The sequence below is a fragment of the Caloenas nicobarica genome, chromosome 36 (assembly GCF_036013445.1).
Source record: "Caloenas nicobarica isolate bCalNic1 chromosome 36, bCalNic1.hap1, whole genome shotgun sequence".
NCBI classification, from domain to species: domain Eukaryota; kingdom Metazoa; phylum Chordata; class Aves; order Columbiformes; family Columbidae; genus Caloenas; species Caloenas nicobarica.
The window spans coordinates 547,145-572,346 of NC_088280.1; the positions used below are offsets into that span (position 1 = coordinate 547,145).

General features: G+C 54.7%; 1 protein-coding gene across 2 annotated transcripts; it reads left to right on the plus strand.

Annotated features, from left to right (window-relative positions):
• The first annotated feature begins 332 nt into the window (after window positions 1–332).
• On the plus strand, window positions 333–24,599 carry LOC136000966 (LIM homeobox transcription factor 1-alpha-like). Of its 2 annotated transcripts, XM_065654991.1 has the most exons (9): window positions 333–516; window positions 965–1,042; window positions 4,350–4,536; window positions 20,949–21,181; window positions 21,567–21,724; window positions 21,812–21,889; window positions 22,497–22,629; window positions 22,957–23,115; window positions 24,445–24,599. In XM_065654991.1, the coding sequence occupies exons 1-9, from the start codon at window positions 333–335 to the stop codon at window positions 24,597–24,599; spliced, it is 1,365 nt and encodes a 454-aa protein (XP_065511063.1). The 2 variants fall into 2 exon arrangements, with proteins under 2 accessions (XP_065511063.1, XP_065511064.1); XM_065654992.1 differs by lacking the exon at window positions 333–516 and having other exon boundaries at window positions 985–1,036.
• The last annotated feature ends 603 nt before the right edge of the window (window positions 24,600–25,202 follow it).

Sequence of the window (25,202 nt, forward strand, 5' to 3'; positions counted from 1 at the left end):
GGCCCGTCCCCAGAGCCGACAGCGGCGACAGTCGCCCCGACGGCGGGAGGACGCGTCTCCTGCTGCCCTGTCGGCGACACGGCTGTCGTGACACCGCCCCGCGGGGAGCGGATTAACGAGACACCCCCCCCGCCCCCGCGCCGGTCCGAACCCCGCGGAGCCTCCCCCGTGCCTGCGACAGCCCCTGTCGTGAGCAGCGCTGCCTCTGTCGCGACAGCCGCTGCCGGGAGCGCCGTCGGTATCGCCCCGTGGGCGCCCCGGGCTCAGCCCTCGGGGGGAACGGGAGGGTCCGGAGCGGGTGTTCTCGGGGGGGGGGGGGGGTCCCCGCCTTGATGGGGCCCCCGGCGCGCTCCCGGCTCAGGCGCGCTCCCGGGGGAGGCGGGGGGCGGCGGCGCTCACGGGCGCGGGCGCGGACACGCGCGGGGGCTGCGCGCTCTGCCCCGCGCTCGGTCGCTCCCCGCTCCGCTCCGCTCCCTTCCCCTCCCCGCCGGTGCCGCCGCCGGGATCGTTGTCCCGGTAAGTGCCCGCGAGTGGACGGGGCGGGCGGGGATGCGGGGCCGGGAACCGGGCGGCGGGGATGCCCCGTAGGGCGGGGGGAAACGCGGGTGTGCGCCCCGTCTGTGAGCGGAGAGACCGGGACCGGCACCGGCACCGGCACCGGCAGCGCAGGGACCCGTCGGGCCGCCGTGTCCCGACAGGACGGGAGGGGGAGGGATGAATCACCGCGGCCGCATCCCCCGGTGCAGCCCCCGGTGGGGGCTCCGGGGATACCGGGGGCAAGGTCGGTCCGAACCCCAACGGGAGCGGGGGAAGCGGGGCGGGTGGACGGAGCCGCCTGCGTGATTTCGTTAACGTTCGTTTAACGGGAGCTCCGGGCCACAGAAAACGATCGGGAGGCACCGGGAAGCCCCGAGCCAGCGCGGGGGTGACGGGTCCCGGTCTCACCGCTCCTCTCCGCCCGCAGCCCCTCCGCCGGCCGCCGGTATGAAGACGGAAGAGGCTCCGTCCTGCCTGCAGCAGGCAACGCCGGTCCTGGGCTTCGGTGAGTGCCCGAGAGACCGGGAACGGGTGTCACACACCGGGGAGACCCTCAGCGCCCCCAGCCCGGGCAGCATCCTCGGCCGCCTTCCCCATCCTCATCCTCCCCGGCTGCTCCGGGGGTCTCGGCGTGTCCCCAAGTTGCAGCGGGACCAGCCGGCCCTGCCTGCGCTGCCCGTTTTCCCCCAACCGTAGGATCCCGCATTCCTCCGCCGTGTTTATTCCCCGCTCGGGAAGGAGATTCCTTCCTCCCCGAATTGTCAGGGTGACCGGGGAGCACCCCCTGGCTCAGCCCGGCTTTGCGGTTTGTCAATTTGGCGGCGGCGAAAGCCGCGGCGAGATGTTGGCATGCTCCAAAATGCCATCCTGCGAGCCCAAAGCGGCTGTGGCTCCGTGGGCTGAGGTTTTTCCTTAACGGCAGACGTCGCAACGGAGCCTGGAAGGGACAGGGACACCACGAGTGTCTGTCCCTTGTCTGTCCCCACCTCCTGGATAAGCCCTTTCGGAGCCTTCGCTGATTTTTGGGAACATCCCGTGCAGGGCCCAGCCATGGTTGTGTGGCCGTCGCCCGGCGATACCCGATTTTGCTGACCTAAAATTTAAATTACAGCCAAAATATCTGCCCGAGAGCTGGTGGGGAGTTCACGTGCCGTGGGAGGGAGGGCCTGGACGCAGGGGGTTAATTTGGGAGAATAATGGGATGACTTGCTGCCTACCCTCTGTGTCTCACCAGGTCGCGTCCCCCCTGTTGTCCTTTTTCCCTTGCTCAGAGACCGTGTGGTTGCTGGGGATCGCCCCTCGTTAACGTATCTGCTGGTCCAAACTGTTGCGTTTTTAGGAGCCTGATGTTTTTAGGGCAGCGCGAGGCAGAATCTCCTTTACTTTCAGTTTTGCCTGTTGGTGGCTGCGGGAGATTCAGGGAAGCCGATGGTTTTCTTGGGATTTTTCGCATCCCTGCGGAGCTCGGGATCGCTCGCTTGTCTCCCGTTGTGTTATGGCATCGCTGTGGCCCTTGTGCCGAACAAGATTTTGGGGTGAATTATTGCTGGGTAACCTCTGCTCTGCATCCCGAATCCCCGGCATCCTCCTGTCCTCTCCCTGGGCGACACGGAGGGACAGACCAAAGTTTTTGTCTCTCTCCCTTTCAGACTGATCCCACCTTCCCAAATCTCCCCGGCATTTTGCTCTCAGACTCATTTACTCTTAGATTATTCCCCGCTTATTTTTTTTTAACCCCTAAATTAAAGAGGAGTTGGGGATTTTGAGTCCCAGGTGCCTCCGACCCACTGGAGGTTTGGCTGGTCCTGCGGTGACACGCAGCCCCTGGGGTCCAAGTCAAAAAGGGTGGAAATATTTGACTCCAAAAAGGAGGAACATGAGAAGCGGAGGCTCGATGTGGGATAAATATCCCCAGGGAATCTCTGCACATGCCCGCAGCCCCCGGACGTGGCTGCTCGGTGCCTTGGCCGTCCACGCTGCTCTCCAGGCACCGTTATTTTTCCTCTTCTTGGGCTGAAAATCCTCATTTCCCCTCCTGATCTGCTGGATCCCCGTTGGCAGGAGGCCTCCTGGGGGCTGGTCCCCTCCAGCTGACGCTGCCACCCGATTTCCGAGCCCGGGACGGAAGATCTGCAGGGTTGGGAAAGTCTCTTCCCATTCCTGGAGAAGCAGAAAATGCCCTTTTCGCTGGAGTTGCTGCTGGGTCAGGGCCCCTCTGGCACGTGTCTCCTGCCGTTTGCCACCGCTGCTTCTTGGCTTTGAGTCCTTGCCCTGGGACAGAGCCCAAATTAGAGCTGGGCTTAGCACTCCCTCTCAACCTCTTGTTCCTCCAAGGCACAGCTCAAGACCTTGGTTGCCATAAGCTTCATCGTTCCCCCACCCCTTCAAGGGGCCCGGGCAGGTGTTACCTCAGGATCTATGAGTTTCCAGGAGGGGAAAAGTATCGAGAGGCTGGAGAGGATGGAGAGAAGGGCTCATAAAACCCAAGGAGCTCAGTGGTGGCCATTGGAGACGGTGCCGCTGCGACTCAGCTCCAGCGCAGCAGAGAATGGATTTATTACTTACTCCTTCACCTTGAAGTTATCGTGACAAAGCCTTTGAAGAGCAGCCATAGATTTACGAGTTGATAACACTAAGGAGAAAAAAAAGAAATAAGAATCCCAAAGCTCTGGAGCCTTTTTAAGAGGCTCTTGGCAGCGAATCTGGGGTGAAAGTGGACAAAATTCAGAGCCGGGTCTGTCCTCTGACCTGGGCCGAGGTTTCCAACAAGTCTCCTGTGTCTCTGGTTCCCAAATGTGAGTTCTCCGCATCCTCTGCGATTTATGGTGCCAGAGCTGTGGGATTGGGGGTCGCCTTGAATTTCCCACCTGCGGAGAAGCCCAGAACCTACTGCGTTTCCAGACCCAACTTCGACATTTCTTTTCAAGGTTGTCCCAAAAAACCTCCATGCTGAGCCTCCCTTCTCCTTCTCCTCCAGTAACGCCACGTGGCTTTTGGAAAAACAACAGGACATGATTGCAAGGAGTTATGTGACGCTAAACATCACCCCCCATCAAAAGGCAGAGACTGCAGGACATGAGCCCCCCAGCAAAGGGAACCCCTTTCTCCCTTACTGGGCACTGGTTTAGATTGGAAATTGGGAACAATTTCTTTACAAAAGGGTTTTGGGGCATTGGAACAGGCTGCCCAAGGCAGAGGTGGAGTCGCCATCCCTGGAGGGTTGAACAGATGAGGTTCTTGGGGACATTTTAGTGACAGGGTTGGGGTGATGGTTGGACTCCATGAGCTTGAGGTTTTCCAGCCAAAATGAGTTGATGATTCAATGATTCTAGGGTTCTATGATTTGATGATTCTATGACTGGATGATTCTATGATTCCATGATTCTATGATTCCCTAATTCTCACACCATCTCTTCCTTGCTGCCCAGGTCCATACTGCAAGATGGGGGAGGTTGTCAGGGTTGGACTCAAGCGGCATAAAGCTTTCCAACAAAAATGAGCTGATGTTTCGATTATTCTAGGGTTCTACGACTCTATGATTTGATGCTTCTATGGTTCAATGATTCTATGATTCCATGACTCTCTGATTCCCTGATTCTCACACCGTCTCTCCTCATTGCTGCCCAGCTCCCAACTCCAAGACGCGGGAGGTTGCCAGGGTTGGGTTAACAGTTGGACTCAATGAGCTTGAGGTTTTCCAACCAAAATGAGTTGATGGTTTGGTTATTCTAGGGTTCTATGAGTCCATGATTTGATGATTCTATGATTCAACGATTCCACGATTCCCTGATTCTCACGCCGTCTCTCCCCAGGCTCCGACTCCAAGATGCGGGAGGTGTGCGCTGGCTGCGACACCCCCATCTCCGACCGGTTCCTCCTGCGAGTCAACGAGCGCTCCTGGCACGAGGGCTGCGTGAAATGCGCTGTGTGCCTGCAGCCGCTGGCCGGGACCTGCTACTGCCGCAACCGGCAGCTCTACTGCAAACACGACTACGAGAAGTAAGTGCCCTCCGGGGTGTTTTTACTGTTTTTCCTTCCCTCTCGGCTCGGTTTGGTGGAGGCGGGATGGGTTCGATCACGAGATGGGGGCTCTGGAAGGAAAGGGCATCGCGGTGTTGGTGTCATGGAGGCCGGTGAGATGATGAGGACCACAGAGGTATCCTGCGAAGGGACGTTGTCCAAACAGAGGGACAGGAGTAGTTGGCTTTGTTTGAACGTGGTGATGTGGTGGGGATGAAGAGGAGGAAGAGCTGAGCTGGTGGATGAAGAGGAGGAAAGGTTGAGTTGGCGGATGAAGAGGAGGAAGGGCTGAGCTGGTGGATGAAGAGGATGAGAGGATGAGCTGGTGGCTGGTGGGATGGTCTGCAAGAAATGAGAGACTGAGCACTTTGATTATGGCATAAAAAGTGGAGTTGCTTCCATGCCAGCTGCTGGGTCCACCCACCTTATAAAATCAGAGAATTTTGGTTGGAAAAGCCCCTCAAGGCCATCGAGTCCAACCATAACCCAACCGTGGCACTAAAATGTCCCCAAGAGCCTCCTCTGTTCACCCCTCCGGGGATGGCGGCTCCAGCACTGCCCTGGGCAGCCTGTTCCAATGCCCCACAGCCCTTTGGGGAAGAAATTACCCCAAATTTCCACCCTCAACCTCCTTCTCGAGCCCCTTCCCCAGCTCTGTTCCCTCCTCTGAACCCGCTCCAGCTCCTCACGGTCTTGGTTGTCACCTCCAAGCCCGTGGTTGTCACCCCTGAGCCCTGTGCCCAGTTGTGACCCTCCTGCCTCTGGGAAGAACCGGTGACACACCGACATCCAGGGATGCCGGGAAGACGCTCCATCAATCCCCTGAAGTTTGGCAGCATCCTCTAAAGACTTAACGGCCCCATCTTATCTTCCCTGTGCTTCATAAACCGAGCGCAGCCTCCTCCCGGCCGCTGACGCAAGTGCTTGGCAGCGATGGGGATGGTAATAAAAATACCAGGGCTTGCCCACTTCCCTGGGTGGCTGGGAGAGGCAGGACAGGGATGTTTGAAGGAGAGGGACCTCTGGAAGGTCCTGGAAGGTCCTGGCTTTGGCTGCGGGGCGGGTGGACAAGAGCCAAGTGCTGGAGCGGGTTTGGCCGCTGTGGTTAAGAGGAACCAGCTAAAAACGTGTTTGCAAAACGGGTCTGGAAGGAGCGTCATCTCCTCCTCTGGGCTGACCCGAGGCCAAGGGTGGCGTTTCCATGTGGAGAGGTCCCGAACACTGAAATTGCTTATTTTTCTATTGATTTTCGGGCAGGATAGCGTGGCTGTGCTGTTTTTCTTAGCACTGTGCTGCAGCCGCAGGGCTGCAAACCCTCACCGGGCTCTGCTCCGTCCCTCTCCTGCACTCCAAAGTATCTCGGCTGGTCTCAAAAACACCCCTCGGGGTCTCCAGCTCCTCAAAAGTTGGTGCTTCAGGCCCTTCTGAAGGCGTCTCTGCTCAGCACCTTTGTGCTCCCAGCATGGGAATTTTCAGGGAGGCGAACTCTCAGTCCTCCTGTTTGCAAATCTTGTCCCCCAGAGGGTTCGTTCTTGGCCTTGACTTCCCCAAGTTTGTGTTTTTGGCCGGCGATGAATCCCATCTCGTGTCGCCCAGGGCTCGCAGCGCCGTGACCCGGCGGGGAGACCCGTCTGGCATCGATCCCTCCCCACGTGAACCCGCGCAATAAGGGGAAAATGCTTTAATGGAGAGATAAGCCAGCAGCTGCAGCTGAGCGCGGGGGAAGGAACTGTTGATCTGGAGATGAAATGTTAAGCCCGAAGATGGATGTTGTTCTGCAGTCCCTATCATATAAAACCGCAATCTGAAGGGGTGTTTTTTTGTGAGATTCTCCTCTTCCCCTCGTGCCGGGGGCCCAGCCGGCTCTGCTGCGCTTTGCTCAGGCACCTGCCCTGTAAATCCAGCTCCAGGAGGGGGAGGAAGGAAAAATCCTTGTGGCCGACGATCGAGCGGCCGCACCGGCCGGGTCCGGGGCGCCTTGTTGGCTTTGAAGTTTGTTGAGCGGGATGCCGGGCGGTGCGGGGGCTGCCGGGAGCTGTCGGGAGGGATCTGAACCGGGCGCTGGCAGCCGTTCCCGGCTCCTCCGCGCTCTCCTTTGGCCCATGTGGAGATGATTTGCTCGTCCTCACAGAGATACGGGCTGAACTCGGCTCGAACCTGAACTTTGCAGCTTCTCCATCGCTCGGCGGCTGCCGGCACATGAGCGGCGCAGCCCAGCGCCCTCCTGCTCCGCGCTTTTTGCCCAAATTGTCCTTTTTTTTTCCCCCCATCTGGTTGTAGAAGCGAGAGGGTTGAGGAGGATTTGACCCGCGTCCCTTTTCGGGGTCTCTTTCGTCCTCGCCGGGTGGGATGTGCAGAACCCGGCGCTGTGCTTGACTTTGAGATGATATTTGGAGCCACGGGGGTTTCGAAAGCCCACAAAGGGGTGGCCAAAGTGCGGGGAGACCCTTCGGAACCCAGAGCAGCTCGGCCGAGAGGAGGTTGTAGGATGGAGGGTGTTGGGCTCTTCTCCAAAACACCTCGAAACACAAAATGGCGCCAAAATCACCTCAGGGCTCAATATGGCACTAAAATCACCTCAAAACACAAAATGGAGCCCCCAGGGGCAACAGAATCACCTCAGGGCTCAATATGGCGCCAAAATCACCACATGGTTCAAAATGGCCCCAGAATCACCTCAGGGCTCCAAATGACGCCAGAATCATCTCAGGGCTCAAAATGGCACTAAAATTACTTCGAGACACAAAATGGAGGCCCCAGGGGCAACAGAATCACCTCAGGGATCAAAATGGCACCAGAATCCCCTCAGGGCTCAAAATGACTCCAGAATCACCTCAAAACACAAAACGGCAGCCCCAGGGGCACCAAGATCATTTCAAAACACGAAATGGCGCTAAAACCACCTCAAAACACAAAATGGAGGCCCCAGGGGCACAAGAATCACCTCAGGGCTCCAAATGGCGCCAGAATCACCTCAGGGCTCCGATGGCGGCCCCAGGGCTGTTGGGATCACCTCACGCCAAGAAAAACCTTGAGGAGCTGCAGCGAGTTCAGAGGAGGGAACGGAGCTGGGGAAGGGGCTGGAGAAGGAGGCTGAGGGTGGAAATTTGGGGTGATTTCTTCCCCAAAGGGCTGTGGGGCGTTGGAACAGGCTGCCCAGGGCAGTGCTGGAGCCGCCATCCCCGGAGGGGTGAACGGAGGAGGCTCTTGGGGCCGTTTTAGCGCCGGGGTTGGGTTATGGTTGGGCTCGGTGATCCAGAGGGGCTTTTCCAACCAAAACAATTCTCCGGTTCTACCACTTCCCTTTTGAAACCCACAAATAACCCGAGCTACCCCGAGGCAGCTCTGAGACCGGAGCGTCTGGTGCACAGATGCCAAATTTTGGTACCCTGGAGTGGTCCAGCATCGACCTGTTGGGACCTTTCACCATTTTGGCTGATTTTCTGTGCTGTGCCAGTTGGGAATAGCTCAGCAGAGAGGTGAGTGGCGCGATACGCATGGAGTTGCCGGAGAAATGGGGAAATAGAACCTGATTTTTTTCCTCGGGTGGAGTAAAGAGGTTAAAGCAGCAGTTGGGACGCGGAGGGAGGGCAGAGGGGACTGAAAGCCTCTTGCGCAGCCAAATCTGACCCTCCTTGTCGGAATATCGGGGGCTGACCCCGAGCGGGCGCCTTGGCAGCTCTTCTGAGCGAGCTGGTTAATATTTAAAGGCCGTGGGAGGGCTCCCCCCCCCAGCAAAGATCTCCCAGGACAGGAGTTGGACATAGGGAGCCCAGGCTGTGTGCAACCCCCAGCGCATTCCAGGAGCAGGAGTCAGGCCCTAAAAATGATTAAATTGGTGTCGAAACCAGAAGGATTTTTTTTTTTTTTTCTTTTGCTGTGTGGTGGGATTTCTGTTTGGATTTTAAATATAAAAGTTTCCCCTTCCCCTGTGCTGCTGTACTTGGGACATTTAGTTGTAGTCAGCTCAGAAACTATCATAGAATCATGGAATAGTTGGGGTTGGAAGGGACTTTCAAAGCTCATTTAGTCCGACCCCCATGCCATGAGCTACTGGAGCGCTTCCCAGGCATAAGGATGTTAAAAAGTGGTGCTTGAGATATATTTATAACCCTGAGAAATGGGGATTCAAGCGCAAAACGGTGTCAAAACGTGATGGATTATTGTAAGGGCTAATGGCAGCTACTGCTCTTAAAAAGGGGCTTCAGCTTTGCTTTACCAAATGGGGATCCCAGTCCCGTTGGGGGGATCTGTCCCCCCTGTCCCCCAGCAGATTTTCCACCCGTTGAGCAACGGGGTCCCCAACCGAGTCACGTCTTCCCCGTCGGGCTGGTGGGAGGTAACGAGAAGTGACAGTGCTCAGCAAATAAATGAGATAACGAGCCCCCTTGACGAGGCGGTGACAAATGGACGGACCCCGCGGGGACCTGGGGGACGAGGGAGGTGGGAAGGGACAAACCTGCAGCTCCTTCCAGCCCCTCCGGGCTGGGTGATGGGACCAAGGCCAAACACCCATCGGTGGCACCATCAACAGGGCAAGTGGTGCTTCTCGCTGGTCCCAGGAGCAGCCCCAGCTCGTGTCTTGAGCTACTTTGCTCCTCCAAAGTTGGGGGTCACCACAGCCACCATGGTGAGGAGCAGCAGGACCTCAGGAGGGCAGAAACGGGGCGGTTTGAGCCTGGGAAGGAGCCCAGCGCCCTGTTTTTTAGGACGGTCCCGCTGGGTTTGGAGCTTTCCATCTCCAACCGCCACCCTGGAGCGGGGCCGGTTCCCCAAAGCTCCAGCAAACAACAAATCCGGCGCCTTTTTTGCCCCCCATCCCAAATTTTTCCTCCTTCCTCGTCGGGCGGGCGGCTGAGCCCCGGCTCCCACCGAGAGTGAAGCCCGACTGATGATTAATGGCGTTAATTACACGAAGCTATTCCTACCCCAGTTCTCGCCGTTCCCTCGCATCGGTTTGTTCGCAGGGCCCAGGAAATTAAACACTAAACTCTCTAATCACTGTGAAATGAAAGAAATATGCAGATGCGCCTTGAGCGCGATTAAGGAACCAGCCGCCACGTGCTGTCTGTTCCCCAGCGCTCTCGGGTTGTTTTTTGAACCGGGGGGAACACGTGGGGGAGGAAGAACTTTTTTTCATACATCATTTTTTTAGTTTAATTAAATGTAATTTACTTTGATAGATACTCTTTCTCTTTTGGGCTGGTTTTTTTTTTTCCTTTCCATGTTTTGTGTCCCATGGCTTTGAGTCTCTCCTGCACCCACATCACCAACTTTCTTACTAAATCCGGGCAGATTTTTCTTACCCACCAAGCCCCTGAAGCCCTGCAGCCAGAGTTTGGTACCAGTTATGCCTTATTGTCAAAATTGCTTTCTCTTCTGATGAGGAAAAGGAAAATACCAACCCAAAAAGACTTAGATATCAAAGTAAACGAGTCTAATTGAAGGTTTCGCCCCCCCAAACGGAGGGCACAGATGTACCTTGATAACTGAGGGGCTGCAAAGGGTTTGGATCCTCAGCACGGCCACTGAAAGATGTTTCTTGTCCCTCCCGTGGTTTTGTGGCACGAAGGAGCCATTGGGGACGCTGGCACCTGGGTTTGGGGAGGGGGACACGGGCCAGCGGGCAAGAGCCCTCAGAGCAGCCCGGGGTTCGACAGGCAGCTCGTTAGGGCCAAGTTCATTACCGCGGCACTGAGAGACACGCGACAGCTCTGCCGTCTCCCCCCGAGTTCACTGGGGGCTGGCGATGGGGAAGGAGGAGGGAAGTTTGGCTCAGGTCGGGGGGGCTGGAAGGGGTTTGCACCCGACACGGACCCGGCTGCATTCTGAGCGTGTGTCCCCCGGATTAATCGGGTTTAGAAGCAGCGCGACCCCGACGGGGTTTGCGGGTTCAAGCAAGAAGGGGTGTCAGGGTGAGAAGCAGCGATCGCCGCGAGGTTGGGCACCGATGCGATTCCCGTCCCGTCCGTCTGTCCCAGGGTGGGCTGGACGTCCCGTACGGGCACCGAGCACTGCGGATATTTGCAGGTTGCTGCCCCGTCGGCTTTCCCAGCCTATCGGGAACGGCCCTGGACGCGGACGGAGGGTCGCGGGGGTCGGAGGCCGGACCACGCTCCTCTGTGTGGACGCAGCATCTCGCTCGGTCCAGAGCCGGGGACCAGCAGAGGGCGGCCGCGAAGGAAAAGGTGCCAGAAATAAACTCCTGAGCACCCGTTCGCAGCGGTGCCAGGGGCTGCGGCGCTGGGAAGGGCGGGCGGGAGCTGTTCCTCAGCATCCCGATGGGCAAAGGGGAGCCCTGAACTCTTAATACTACAAAAAAATCAGCTTTTTCCCAGACTCAGGGATTCCTGGAGCGTGGCAAGGGCCTGTTTTTCTCTCTTGTAATCTAAACAGAGGATGCACTGAGAGGTATTTACAGGCAGAGTTTGCGCTAATGTAGAGACCCCACAGCTGGTGTGACAGTGTCCTGGTTTTGGTTAAAACGAGACCGATTTTCTTTTTAACCAAAACCAGGACAGATTGATTTGCAAAGATTTAAGGGAAAGTGGTTTATGAAGCATCGAGGCGCTGCCGTCCCCGGATTATCGCATCGATTTCTAAACTCGTCCAACCTGTGAGCGCAGCCCTTACGATCCATCGCCCGGTTCCTTCGCCCTCTTTCCTTCTTTGCCGAGTCCATGTGCGACCAGACGCTGCAGGAACAGGGGCGCGAGGTGGGGGTGCCGCTGTGGGTGCCACCCAGCGCCCCAAAAACGAGACCCTGTCCCCCCAGCCCTCCGCGAGATGCCGATTTGTTCTTTCTCCCTTGTATCTCCCAGGGTGTTTTCCTACTTTCTGCTTCCCAACCCTCTTCCCCTCGGTGGTTTCTGCCCCAGCAGCTCCCGCGTTGCTCCCGCATTGCTGGAGAACGCGGCCCCTTCTTTCCAAATCGAATTATCAGCCAGATCCATAATCTGCTTCCAGCTCTCGTTTCCCCCTCCCTCGTAATGCAATTAAGCTTAACTGTGGTTAATTACAGTTTATCCTCACTATCTGGGTGGCAGCTTCACACGTCTTCGACTGCCCACGTGGGTTTTTTTTCCGCGATTGAGGTCTTGCCCATACAGCCATGGTAATATCGGAGCCGGTCAGCCCTGCGTCCCAAATCCCTGCCCCGATTCCTGGATGTGGTTTCCCTGGTGCCAGGAGAAAGCTGAAACTAGAAAGAAGCCTGGCCTGTAAAACAATAAAAAATAAGATGCACAACTTTAATTACCAATATGCTTTTCGACCGGTCGTGTTAATCCCAAAGAGTGGCGTAATTCACCGGTAGCGCTACGTTAAATTTAGGGCCTGGGTTTAAGCGGAGAAACGAGCAACTTTACATTCAAATTTTTTTTTTCCTAAGGTCGCTATTAGCTGAAATGCGCCTTTTCTATAATAAATCCTCAGTTTTGTGCTGAAATACCGCCCTGGCCGCCTCTTGGGCGAGCATTTTAATTCTTTCTAAAATGAGTCTCGCTTTCGAGGAGAATTTCTTCAGAGCCCTCGCAGTGCGGATGCTGTTATTCCTAATCCACAACGGGAACCGTGGCACAGAGAGGGTTTACCCAGAGCTACCAAAAATATTCTAGCAGGGTGTGGACAGAGATGACATTTTTTAATTGCCGATGTCTCCAGTTCCTCACCCGGTGATGCCCGACTTGGGTGCTGAGCTCTGAGACCCTTTGGAGGTACCAGGGGAATTTTGCTGGGAAAGTTGTCACCGGTTGGAGCTAAAATGTTCTTCCTGGAGGTGGCAGCGTCCCTGTCCTGCCACCGAACTGTCCCCTGTGCCACCGCGCAGCCCCTTCCTCCTTTAAAACAGAGACGCAAGGGCGAGAGCGCCGAGTTTAATTTAAACCGCGTCTCCCAAGCTTGTTCTTTCCTCAATCAATATTGCTTTTTACATCATATCTAATCTCTCTTTTTTTTTTTTGCTTCCCCCCCCACCAAGTAAAATTTAATTAAATAATTCTAATGAATGTTTAATGATGTTCTTTTGTCATTATTAAATCTGTAATAAAAGTGTCTGCGGCCCTTCTCCCTCCCTCCCCCCCGTCCCCGGCACGCAGGGTCCTGCTGTCTCCCTTGTTCCCCTGCCGTCCCCCCCTTCTCGCGGTGACAACGGCGGCTTTCAGCCCTGCAAACAGGATATGAGAAAAGGAGAAACAGGATATTGAGCTGGGATACTATCTGGATGGGTAATATCACCCTTAGCTACTGAGCGAGGGAGCCCTTCTGCTGCCAGGCATACTAATGGGGACGCGGAGCCTTCCCCGCGCCGGGGCAAAAAATCAATAATCGGAATTGATAACTCCTGGTTTTAAACCCAAAACGAGCTTTTGGGTTGTGCCCGGTTGAGCAGAGAAGGGGAAAACAAGAGGAAAGAGAAAGGAGGTGATGGTTCCCGTCTCAGAATGGTGCTGTTGGTGAGACAGGACCAGAAACTTGGTCTTTTCTTAAAAAGGGAGAATCCCCGCAAATAAGAGATGCGGTTCTCATTTTTTCGAACCAGGGACTGAAGTTTCTTAAGAGCTCAGCTCAGCTTGAGCCGGCTCGCCAAGGCACTACCCCAGCTCTCTATGCTTGGAGAATAAAAGCATTTCAATAAGATTGTGATTGGATATTAGGAAAAATTAGGAACAATTTCTTCCCCTAAAGGGCTGTGGGGCGTTGGAACAGGCTGCCCAGGGCAGTGCTGGAGCCGCCATCCCCGGAGGGGTGAACGGAGGAGGCTCTTGGGGACATTTTAGTGCAGGGGTTGGGTTATGGTTGGACTCCATGATCTCGAGAGGCTTTTCCAAACAAAATGATTCTAAGATCACCTCAGGGCTCAAAATGGCGCTGGAATCACCTCAGGGCTCAAAACGGCGCCAAAACCACCTCAGGGCTCAAAATGGCGGCACCAGAATCACCTCAGGGCTCAAAATGGCGCCAGAATCACCTCAGGGCTCAACACGGCAGCACCAGGGGCACCAAGATCATCTCAAAACACGAAATGGCACTAAAACCACCTCAAAACACAAAATGTTGGCCCCAGGGGCACCAGAATCACCTCAGGGCTCCAAATGGCGCCAGAATCACCTCAGGGCTCCCATGGCGGCCCCAGGGCTGTTGGGATCACCTCACGCCAAGAAAAACCTTGAGGAGCTGGAGCGGGTTCAGAGGAGGGAACGGAGCTGGGGAAGGGGCTGGAGAAGGAGGCTGAGGGTGGAAATTTGGGGTGATTTCTTCCCCAAAGGGCTGTGGGGCGTTGGAACAGGCTGCCCAGGGCAGTGCTGGAGCCGCCATCCCCGGAGGGGTGAACAGAGGAGGCTCTTGGGGACATTTTAGCGCCGGGGTTGGGTTATGGGTGGACTCGATGGCCTTGAGGGGCTTTTCCAACCAAGACGATTATACGATTCAATTATTCTAAGACTCGGGCAACACCGTTCTCTGGGCAGGTGGAGGTTTGGGGCAGGACCCACCTCCTCTCCCCCACACCAGTAAGAATTGGCTTTACTCTGTTGCTCCTCACAGTTTGCAGAATATCCTTGAAAAAGCCCCAAGAGCTGCTGAATTCCAGCTGGAACTTTGCACGGGCTGCAGAGAAATCGATGCTGCACCTGCTCGCGATAACTCTGCGCATCCCATCCGGGTAGGACTCCCGCAGCGTCCTGTTGGAAATATTAAGAAAAAAAAAACCTTTAGAGTGTACACTGAAGAGCATAAAACCGAAGCTGCAGCCTTAATTTCCAGTCTAGCGCAGGTCTGGAGAGACTCAATGGCTGAATCCCACCGTCCCGCAGCTCTGAGCCGGTCTAAAGTGGGATTAAAGCTGAGCAGGAGCAGTTTTGTCTCTGTTTTGCAGGGGCGAGGGCGGTTTCAAGAGCTGAATTTCCCTCCTCTGCGCTGCCTCGGTGACAAAAGAGCATTTTTGGGTCCGGAGGGCTCTTGCGAGGATGGTAAATGGGGTGTGAGCGGCTCCAAGCGAAGGGCAGGGACACGTGTCCCGTTGTCACCCCCCTGTTCGGGGTGTCTCTGGAAGGATTCTGCTCCTTTTTTTCCCTGGAAATGGTGTTTTTTGGTGGCTTCTGGTGACCGTGGTCCTGTCGTGGTCCCTCCATCGCATGGAGCGTCCCCCTGCGTGGGGACACCCTGCCAGCGAAGAAAGCACCCGAAATGAGTAAAACTCATTTTTGGGACCCATTTTCCCACCACCTGCAGGGAGGGACTGTGGGGCGTGAAGGGAGGTGGGTTTTTTTTTGGGGGGGTACGTGCTTGCGAAGGCACTCAGCCCCCTTTCCCACCATAGCACCGTCCCCCCTTCCCCTCACCTGTATAGAGACACCTCGACACAACCTGGCAGAAAAAAAGGTAATAAACCCCCCCCCACCCCCCCCCCAAAAAAAAAATGCACCACATTTTTTTGTTAGCATTCAGCAGCGATATGACAGGCGCCCTATGAATTCTGGGAGATTTTAATAAAGAAGACAGGCCTGTGAAATTTAATAAAAGAGTTCATCAGATTATATGGTGATGGCTCGGTGCCACCGTGCTGGCAGCAATATCCTCGCAGTGGGGGGTTTAACCCCTTGAGGGACAGAGCAGCAGCACAGTATTAAATCTTTCAGAAGCGTTTCACTCGTGTCACTTTAATATTTATGAATCTCTCCGGCTTTGGGAACCTCTTTGGTGTTGTTTTGCTTTTCTGTTTTGCTTGCGGTTTAGGTTTTCGGTAGCGGTGGCGGTTTTATTTTATATATATATATATATATATATATTTTTTTTTTTTCCCCAGCGTCAGTTTTCATCTCTGACATGAAGAGAACCAAGCGCGGGGAGCAAAGCTCGTAACACCTCGTGCCTTCTGGGGGACGCCAAAGGCGTTTCCAGGGTCCAGTCAAGGACCATGCTTGTGAGATGCAGCTTGTTTGGGTTATTTTTTTTATAACCAGGTGTAATGACGTTAAACGCTGCCCGTGGCGCTCGATGTAGAGCTTTGGGGAGGTCTCCTGCTCGGTCTCCAGATCCTCCTGTTCTACACGACCGCGGTGCTGCCCTCGGCCTTGCAAATCGTATTTCCAGAGATGGATCGAGAAGGTCGGGTCGTGATGGTGGCTTTTCTCCTTCTGCCTTTTAGCGAAACGTTTAAGTGACATAACTAACACTTGTTATTTTAAATTTGGGGTGGGTTTTTTTTCTGTTCCTCGAGCAAGAACTTTGCAGGCAGTTCGGCTTTGACTCCTGCAGGTTTATTTTCTGATGTACGTACGTAGAGGAGGTTTGGGCACGTTTGAGTCTCGCCATTTCTGAGAAGAGGGACAACGACATAATTACATGATTAAGTTCCTTTCAAGTTCCTTTCCTCTCCTTTCAGAGATTTAAGTTCCTATCCACACAACCCACAAAGAGCTGTGGAGGGAACGGAGAGCAAAGGCGACCGTTGTCCCCAAATCACCCCTTCCCTCCCCAACCCAAACACTGCTGGAAAAAGCCAGAAATCAAGCAGAAGGGAATTTTTCCCCCTTTAATCCCCCGGTGCCGCTCGGTGTGGCTGAACCGGGGGGAAACGGCTGTTGAATGAAAGAGCAGATTGTGCCGCCGCCGCCTCCTCCTTTCCCTTGCGCGTCCCCTTCCCCGTCGTGCCCCCGGCCCGAGCTCTGGAAAGAGGCTTTGCAAGTTCCACTTCAATATTTCAGATGGCTACAATGGATTTTGCAGCTCAGCGTTAAGTAAACAGACCTCGCTTAAGCCCGGACTGCTTCATTTTGCCTAAACCCTAACTAAATAAGCTCATTTCATGAAGCGCAGGCCTCCCGGCTTATTCCTTGCTTCATTAACACCTTTTAATCCCAGCGAGACAATCGTGTGCCCCCCAAATTACCCTTCCCAGGCCTGGGTCGGTGCCTTTTCTGTGTCACGGCAGGTCAGAGAAGTTCTCAAATCATTTGCTGCTCGGCTCGTCCCCATCTGGAGAGCTCGGGCTCCTCCAGAGCCACAACACGGGTGCTCTGCGAGGATTAACGGGGCGTTAGGCATCGGGGTGTTTCACCAGGGCTAAAATCTGATTAAATAAAGTCCGAGAAATGCCTGTCGGAAGATCTGGGAGCTCCTCGGCTGGACAGATGCATGCGGTTGCTTCCACGCTTTGAAACGCTGCTGAACTTCCCAAGGGGGAAATTTAGTGACACGCTGGGCCCTCCTCAACCAGTCCGGTATTAAAAGCAACTCGTTCGCGGCAAAAAAGAGACAGCGAAGCCGTAGGGCGAAGGAATCGAACAGTGGAATTGTTTTTCGCGGAGGATGTAGCTCCTTGTTATGGGATGAGTGTCCATCAGTGATGAATCAGCTGCCCGAAACTGCCCCTGTGGCCCCAAAAACTGTCCCTGTAGCTCAAAAAATTGCCCCTGTAACCCCAAAACCTGTCCTTGTAGCCTCAAAAACTGTCCTTGTAGTCCCAAAACTGTCCTTGTAGCCCCCAAAACTGTCTCTGTAGCCCCCAAAACCATCCTTGTAGCCCCAAAAAGTGTCCTTGTAGCTCAAAAAATTGCCCCGTAACCCCAAAACCTGTCCTTGTAGCCTCAAAAACTGTCCTTGTAGCCTCAAAAACCATCCTTGTAGCCCCAAAACCTGGCTCTGTAGCCTCCAAAACCGTCCTTGTAGCCCCAAAAACTGTCCTCGTAGCCTCAAAAACCGTCCTCGTAGCCCTCAAAACTGTCCTTGTAGCCCCAAAACCTGGCTCTGTAGCCTCCAAAACCGTCCTTGTAGCCCCAAAAACTGTCCTCGTAGCCTCAAAAACCGTCCTTGTAGCCCCCAAAACTGTCCTTGTAGCCCCAAAACCTGGCTCTGTAGCCTCCAAAACCGTCCTTGTAGCCCCAAAAACTGTCCTCGTAGCCTCAAAAACCATCCTTGTAGCCCCCAAAACTGTCCTTGTAGCCCCAAAACCTGGCTCTGTAGCCTCCAAAACCGTCCTTGTAGCCCCAAAAACTGTCCTCGTAGCCTCAAAAACCGTCCTCGTAGCCCTCAAAACTGTCCTTGTAGCCCCAAAACCTGGCTCTGTAGCCTCCAAAACCGTCCTTGTAGCCCCAAAACCTGTCCTTGTAGCTCAAAAAATTGTCCCCGTAACCCCAAAACCTGGCTCTGTAGCCTCCAAATCCATCCTTGTAGCCCCAAAAACTGTCCTTGTAGCCTCGAAAACAAGGGGGTTAAACAAGGACACGGGGACACCCAAAACAGAAGCGTGTGGGCTTATGCAGCACAAGGGTCCCCCCAAAAGCAGCGGGATGCGGTTGTCGGGGGTTCCGGGCGCTTGGAATCGCTCCGGCTGCTGCCGAGGTTGTTGTTCTCGCTCTGCCGCGGTTGTTCCGTAACACATTTTTGCATTACGGACCCGGGAAGCCGCCGCTTTTTGGGCGGACGTCGCGTATCCGCGGCCGTGGCGCGGCCTCCCAAACCTCCTCGCCACCCTCTGCCAGCGACCGAGACGTGTTGCGTTCCTATGGCAACCCAAACGATATTACCTTGACTTAAACGGATTCGGGCAATATTAAAACCAGCCTCTTTAGGAATTCCTGGTGTTGGAGGGGGCTGAGAATTTTAATTTCGTGTAATGCGAGCTGACACCGTGTTTATGAGCTGCTCGCTGGATGTTTTCTTCAATTAGTACAAAGCGGAGCGGATTTGTTTTCGGGGCTTAGCGGGGAGATGGGAGGGTTATTGAGTTACCTCGCGGTAACGGCGCTTCCCTCACCTGATGGCTGCAAAAAAAAGCCCTTTTCGAGGAAATCTGGCGCATGACAACATCTTGAAGTAGGGTTTGCTAACTGCCTTGTCCCAAGAGCGGCGGGAGGGACCGCTCTGGTGCCTTGCAGGTGAATAAATCACTTTTTCCAGCTCTGACATTTGGTTCCGTGTCTCCTCGTCCCGCTCCATCCATCGTGCTCCAAGCTTTCCTCTACCTGCCTTGCTCAAACGATATTCTGGGTGTTTTCCCCAAGCAACCGATGAAATCACTGAGGTTAGAAATATCAAAGGACCTGGGGAATGCTCCAGCACCTACACGGATAAAAATAATCAAGAAAACACAAATGTGAAACAAGACAGAGAGTTTTCCATCAGTTTTTTTTTCATAAACCATCCAGTTTCTTACTTGGAGACAGGTCGGGATACTAATGTAATGCTCCTGTTTGGCAGGTCCATGTTTTGAGTGTGTCTGTCCCTGGGTTTGGGGCTCTGGGGTGGAACCAGCCTGGCCTGGCTGTGCGACAGGAGTAAACGCGGCTCCGAAAGACACGGGAGCTCTGAGTCGAACGGTGCTTGTGTCGCTACGTTCCCACAATTGGCAGAACTAATCAGAAGTGGTTCTCGAGAACATAAAGCCGTGACAAGGTCTAGTTGCTCGGCACGGAGTGAAGGACAATTCCAGTTGGAAATAAGGGACGAGGAGGTAATCAGCCCCCAGAGCATCTTCTCAAGGGATGCGGAAAGATCCCGGAGCCTCCGGCTTGAGGTGGGAATCCCCGGGCGAGATCCTCCGGGTCGCGATGAATCTACATCACCGTTATCTTCCATCTGGGCTTAAAGCCCCCAAACATTAATAACTTAATGTTTAATAATACATCACATGCCACTGACTGATCCCAGAGAGCCGCGATCGCGGGCTGGCTCCGTTGTCGGGTCGGTTTTATTCTTTTTACTCTTGCGCTTCTGCTGTAACAGAAGGTTGTCGGTGTTAGGAAAGGCACGGATTGGGACTCAGCCCAGATTTAGACTGGGCTTGTGCCTGGAATGTGCTCCCAGTTTGCGCCTTCGTCAGACAGCGAGAGGTCGTGGTTAAAAGGCTGCTCTTTTCTCCCAGCTTTTTCAACTCAAGTTCCATTATTATTATTATTTTTATTTTTCAAGCAGGAATTACAGAACGACAAAGAGGGAAGGGGGAGAGAGAGAGACAGAGAGAGAGGAACACGCAGGCAAACGCGCTCACACAAAGGAGAGAGAAATCCCAGCCCATTCCAGCCGGAATGTCCCAGACACTTCAGCCCAAAGCCACCGCGCAGCACAAATCCACGGTGGTATTTGGAAGGGATGAGCCCACCCCTGCAAAGCCTCTTCATCCCGCTCCGCAGAGTTTGCCAGGAGGATTAACCCAGTCTTGTTCTCAATCCCAGTTTATGAGTTCCCTGCTGGTGGGGAAGATCCTGTGTGTTTAAACAACAGCCTAATTAATCCCTATTTTATTACTTTCTCTTGTCAAGTGGCTAAATAGAAGCTGTCAGCCGGCAGCCACCACCGCTCACATTTGTTTAGATCCCAAATTACTTCATCAGAACCATCTGCTCCGTATGCGGGGCACTCGGCAGTTGTTTATTTCTCTCTCTGGACACGGTGTGGGGCACAAACATCCCCCGCCGTGGGACGCCCTGCGTAAGGGGACGGTCCCTGGGGATGGTCCTGGAGAGCTCCACAAAGCCCTCTTGCTAGGAGCAGCCTAACAAAGCCGGGCTTTGAACAGCTCTGAGGAGGAAGAGGGGACACGGAGCTCTGTATGTTGGGCCGGGCAAGTTCGTGTTCCTCCCTGTGGCTAAGGAGGCTCAGAAAAGCCCAGAGCCCAGGTGGGACGGACTCAAGTTGCACCAGGGGAGGTTTAGATTGGAAATTAGGAACAATTTCTTCCCCAAAGGGCTGTGGGGTGTTGGAACAGGCTGCCCAGGGCAGTGGTGGAGTCGCCATCCCTGGAGGGGTGAACAGACGGAGATGAGGTTCTGGGGACATTTTAGTGCTGGGATTGGGTTAATGGTCGGACTCGATGATCTTGAGGTTTTCCAACTAAAATGAGTTGATGATTTAATTGTTCTAGGGTTCTATGAGTCTATGATTTGATGATTCTATGATTTGATGACTCTGTGATTCTATGATTCGATGATTCTATGATTCGATGATTCTATGATTCCATGATTCCATGATTCCATGATTCAATGATTCGATGATTCAATGATTCGATGATTCAATGATTTGATGATTCCATGATTCTATGACTCCATGGTTCATTGATTCCATGGTTCAATGATTCCATGGTTCAATGATTCCATGATTCAATGATTCCATGGTTCAATGATTCCATGATTCTCTGATTCCCTGATTCTCACGCCATCTCTCCATTGCTGCCCAGGTTCAGACTCCAAGACGCAGGAGCTTGCCAGGGTTGGGTTAACAGTTGGACTTGATGATCTTGAGGGGCTTTTCCAACCAAAATGATTTGCTGACTCTACGATTCTTGCTGGGACGTGCTCTAAACACCCACCCCGCTCTTCCTTCAGCTTCCCGAGCCCCAACCCAGGGCTGATCCCCCCAACTCGAGTGTTTAACCCCCAGGACCTTCTTCGCAGGTTGTTCCAGACCAAGTGCAGCAGCTGCTTGAAGGCCATCGCCCCCTCCGAGCTCATCATGCGGGTGCTGGAGAACGTCTACCACGTCCACTGCTTCTACTGCTGCGAGTGCGAGCGGCGCCTGCAGCGAGGGGACGAGTTTGTGCTCAAGGAGGGGCAGCTGCTCTGCCGCAGTGACTACGAGAAGGAGAAGGAGATGCTGAGCGCCATCAGCCCGGCGCCCACCGAGTCCGGTGAGGGGCCGAAGGGTGGGGAACATTGGAGAGGGCAGGTAACGCCTGGTCCCTAATTAATTATAGCGAAAGATTCCGGGGGAAGAGATGTAGGTAGGTTGGGGCTGGAGCATCTTTTCCCCTTGAAAAGGCAGACAAGAGACTATGAGGCTGCCAAGATCTAGAGGTTTGAGGCTCTGAGACATTATGGAAGGGATGATCTGGGACCAGCGTGGCTCCATCTCTGAGCTGCCCGTGTTCCCCTGAGCCACAGCTCAGTCCGGGAGCTTTGCTGGCTTCATCCTGCTCTAAATCACACCTTGGAAAGAGCAAAACTAAATAAAACTTCTCCCAAATCCTCACCCGGGGAGGCGGCCGAATCACCACTCCGGATCTCTCGTTGCAGTGAAAAGCGAGGACGAAGACGGCGGCCACTCGCACGGCAAAGGCGGCGAGGACGCCAAAGACCACAAGCGCTCCAAGCGCCCGCGCACCATCCTCACCACGCAGCAGCGGCGGGCGTTCAAGGCCTCCTTCGAGGTTTCCTCAAAACCCTGCCGCAAGGTATGAGCCCGCTCAGCCCAGCCGCTGGCTCGGATCCTCTTAAGCGCGGCTTAAGTTCTGATTCAGCTCTCCGGGTTTTGTGGGCAGGTAAGAGAGACCCTGGCGGCCGAGACGGGCTTGACGGTGCGAGTGGTGCAGGTCTGGTTCCAGAACCAAAGAGCCAAGGTGAGTGACGGTTCCCGTGCCGCAGTTGGGTTCTGCGGACCCGCCGGGTATCACCCGCGCTCGTTCGGTTTGCAGGAAATGTAGAATAGCTCAGAAAAAGAGAAAATGGTTAGAAGAACAGCTACGCGGGACCATCCACAGGTCCACCTTGTCCTACAACATGTATCTAGTAGTAGGAAAAGCTTAAAGAGAAATACGAAGATTGATTAATTATAGATGTTCGCAGGGCTTAACATATTTCACACATTTTTTTGTTATTACTCTTCTTCTCCTTGCTTTTTCCCTCTCACTATAGAAAGACTAGAAGGATTTCCCACTTCTAGAAGCTGAAACACGTCTAATTTTGCAGAATTTAAGGGTGAAAACAGAAAATACGCGGCTCTGGCAACCTGGCTTTGTAGTAAAACAAAGTCCTTTGGTTTTTTTAAACGGCATCTCCCACAAAGATAACGTGTCGGTCCTCATGCAGGGACGTCTGCAGAGAGCACGGACTGCAGAGGGGTGACCCGCAGGAGTCTGAGCGGGGTTGGACGGCGGCAGATGGTGTTGCGCACAACCCACCGCCCTCGCTCAGAACCTCAGGGCCGGCATCTCGGTGTCCTTGCAGATGAAGAAGATCGCTCGCAGGCAGCAGCAGCAGCAGCAGCAGCAGCAGGAGCAGGAGCAGCTGGGGAACCCTCGCCTGGGGACGGGGAGAGGGACTGGCCGCAGCAGCCGGCAGAGCAACGACGACAGCGAAGGTGAGGAGCCGCTCCGGGGGCTGCGGCGGAGGGGATCGACTCGGGCGTCCGTGGGGGAAAACAGATTGGCAAAAAGCACGCGGGTTATAACCACATCGGTAGGTGCAAGCTGGAGGAGCGAGTGCAGCGAGGCTCGTGACGTACCTCCTCTTTTTGAGAAGGCGGCGGGGTTTTATCTGTTGTACGGACACGCGGAGCCTGGTACCGCGCGGTGCTGGTTTGGAGTCCGACCACCAAAAATTCCCGCGGCGATGTGAATAACGTTATCGCGACGTCGCCCCACCACGCGCCCTTTGCTTCAACACGTCCCGCACGTTGTGTTTTTAGACGGCGCGAGCGTCCACGGCCTGGATGGGCTCATGGTTCCCTACCCCAGGATCCCCCAGCAGCAGCTTCTGCCCCTGGACCAGAACGGCTACAGCACCGATTTGTACCGACAAGGGCTGACGCCGCCGCAGCTGCCCGGGGACCACCTGCACCCCTATGGTAGGAAACTATCCTCTCTTTGCTTTAAAACCGCCCATAGCAGCGCAAATCATGACAAAGCTGGGGCTGCTGCTGAAGGCAGCGAGTGCTCCATGGCGCTTGGACTTTAAGCTGAGCCTTTCTCAGAAGTTTGGTGAGGCCAGAGCCTCTGATAAGGGCCAGAGGGTGAGGGCTTATCTCTGGCAATGTGAATTATTGGGGTGAGGGAGGAAAGAGTTAGAATCACAGACTCATAGAATCGTTTTGGTTGGAAAAGCCCCTCAAGATCATCAAGTGCAACCATTAAGCAGCACTAAAACATCCCCAAGAGCCTCCTTTGTTCACCCCTCCGGGGATGGCGGCTCCAGCACTGCCCTGGGCAGCCTGTTCCAACGCCCCACAGCCCTTTGGGGAAGAAATCACCCCAAATTTCCACCCTCAGCCTCCTTCTCCAGCCCCTTCCCCAGCTCCGTTCCCTCCTCTGAACTCGCTGCAGCTCCTCAAGGTTTTTCTTGGCGTGAGGTGATCCCAACAGCCCTCTGGCTGCCATTTTGTGTTCTGAGGTGATTTTGATGCCCCTTTGGCTGCCATTTTGAGCCCTGAGGTGATTTTAGTGCCACCATTTTGAGCCCTGAGGTGATTTTGGCGCCATTTTGAGCCCTGAGGTGATTCTGGTGCCGCCATTTCAAGCCCTGAGGTGACCTTGGCGCCATCTTGAGCCCTGAGGTGATTCTGGTGCCGCCATTTTGAGCCCTGAGGTGACTTTGGTGCCATTTTGAGCCCTGAGGTGATCTTGATGCCGCCACTTTGAGCCCTGAGGTGATCTTGGTGCCATCTTGAGCCCTGAGGTAATTTTGGTGCCGCCATTTCGAGCCCTGAGGTGACCTTGGCGCCATTTTGAGCCCTGAGGTGATCTTGATGCCGCCACTTTGAGCCCTGAGGTGATCTTGGTGCCGCCACTTTGAGCCCTGAGGTGATCTTGGTGCCATCTTGAGCCCTGAGGTAATTTTGGTGCCACCATTTCGAGCCCTGAGGTGACCTTGGCGCCATTTCGAGCCCTGAGGTGATCTTGGTGCCGCCATTTTGAGCCCTGAGCTGAGGGCCCCAAAACCGCCCCCGGGATCCGCAGTTTGGCCTCCCCGGTGCCCAGCCCAGGGGACGGTCACTGCCCTGGTCCCGCTGGCCACAGCGCTGGTGACACAAGCCAGGATGCTGGTGGCCTCTTGGCCACACGCTGGCTCATGTTCAACACCCCCCGGTCCTTTTCCACCGGGCAGCTTTCCAGCCACTTGTTCTGCGCTGCAGCTCCCCGCCAGACACGCTCTCATTTCCTTCTCCTCCCTCTTCCAGACTCGGAAGGAGTTTTTCACGACATGGACGGCGACGGCATCGGCCACCTGGGAGACTGCCTGCTGTCCACGGCCGACGCCAACCTCCTGCAAGCCCGCGTGGGCAACCCCATCGACCGACTCTACTCCATGCAGAGCTCCTACTTCACCTCCTGACCATGGACAAGCTCCCAGCTCTTCTCGAGCATCTCGGGTGGATGCTGCTCCGAATTCACAGCGAAGGGGAGGGAGAAGAAACGAGACTGAGACCTTCACAGACATTCCTTGAGCACAACGGAGGAGGCAACGCATCTAAGCAGTAATTCATGGGGACCTTTCGCAGCCTGAAGGACTTCGGATCGCCTCTCTCCTTTTTTTCTAGCCACGAGTAGGTCGATGGTATAACGTTTAGCTGTAACTTTAGCAGTTTGTCCAGTGTTTAAGCTTTTGAGCGTTCTGTGCTGCAAACAAAGACTGGCCCAGCTAAGCCGGCTGTAGGAGGTGCCCTTCCCACAAAAACCCGGTTTATTTAAGTCTTGGTTGCGGCCGAGCTGCTCGCTGTGCTGGTTTGCCTTGGTTCCCCATCCAGATGCAGACTTGGTGGGACCAGGTTAATTTTCAACAGTAAAATCCAAGGTCCTGAGACATCTCTCAGGGTCACCACTGCTGCTTCGGAGATTTTCTATGGATCAGTTGGCCCAGGACAGTTTTTTAACGTTTTGACATTTCCGAAATGCACAGTAGTTTGGCCGCTGATCGAAATGATGATGCTGGGGTACC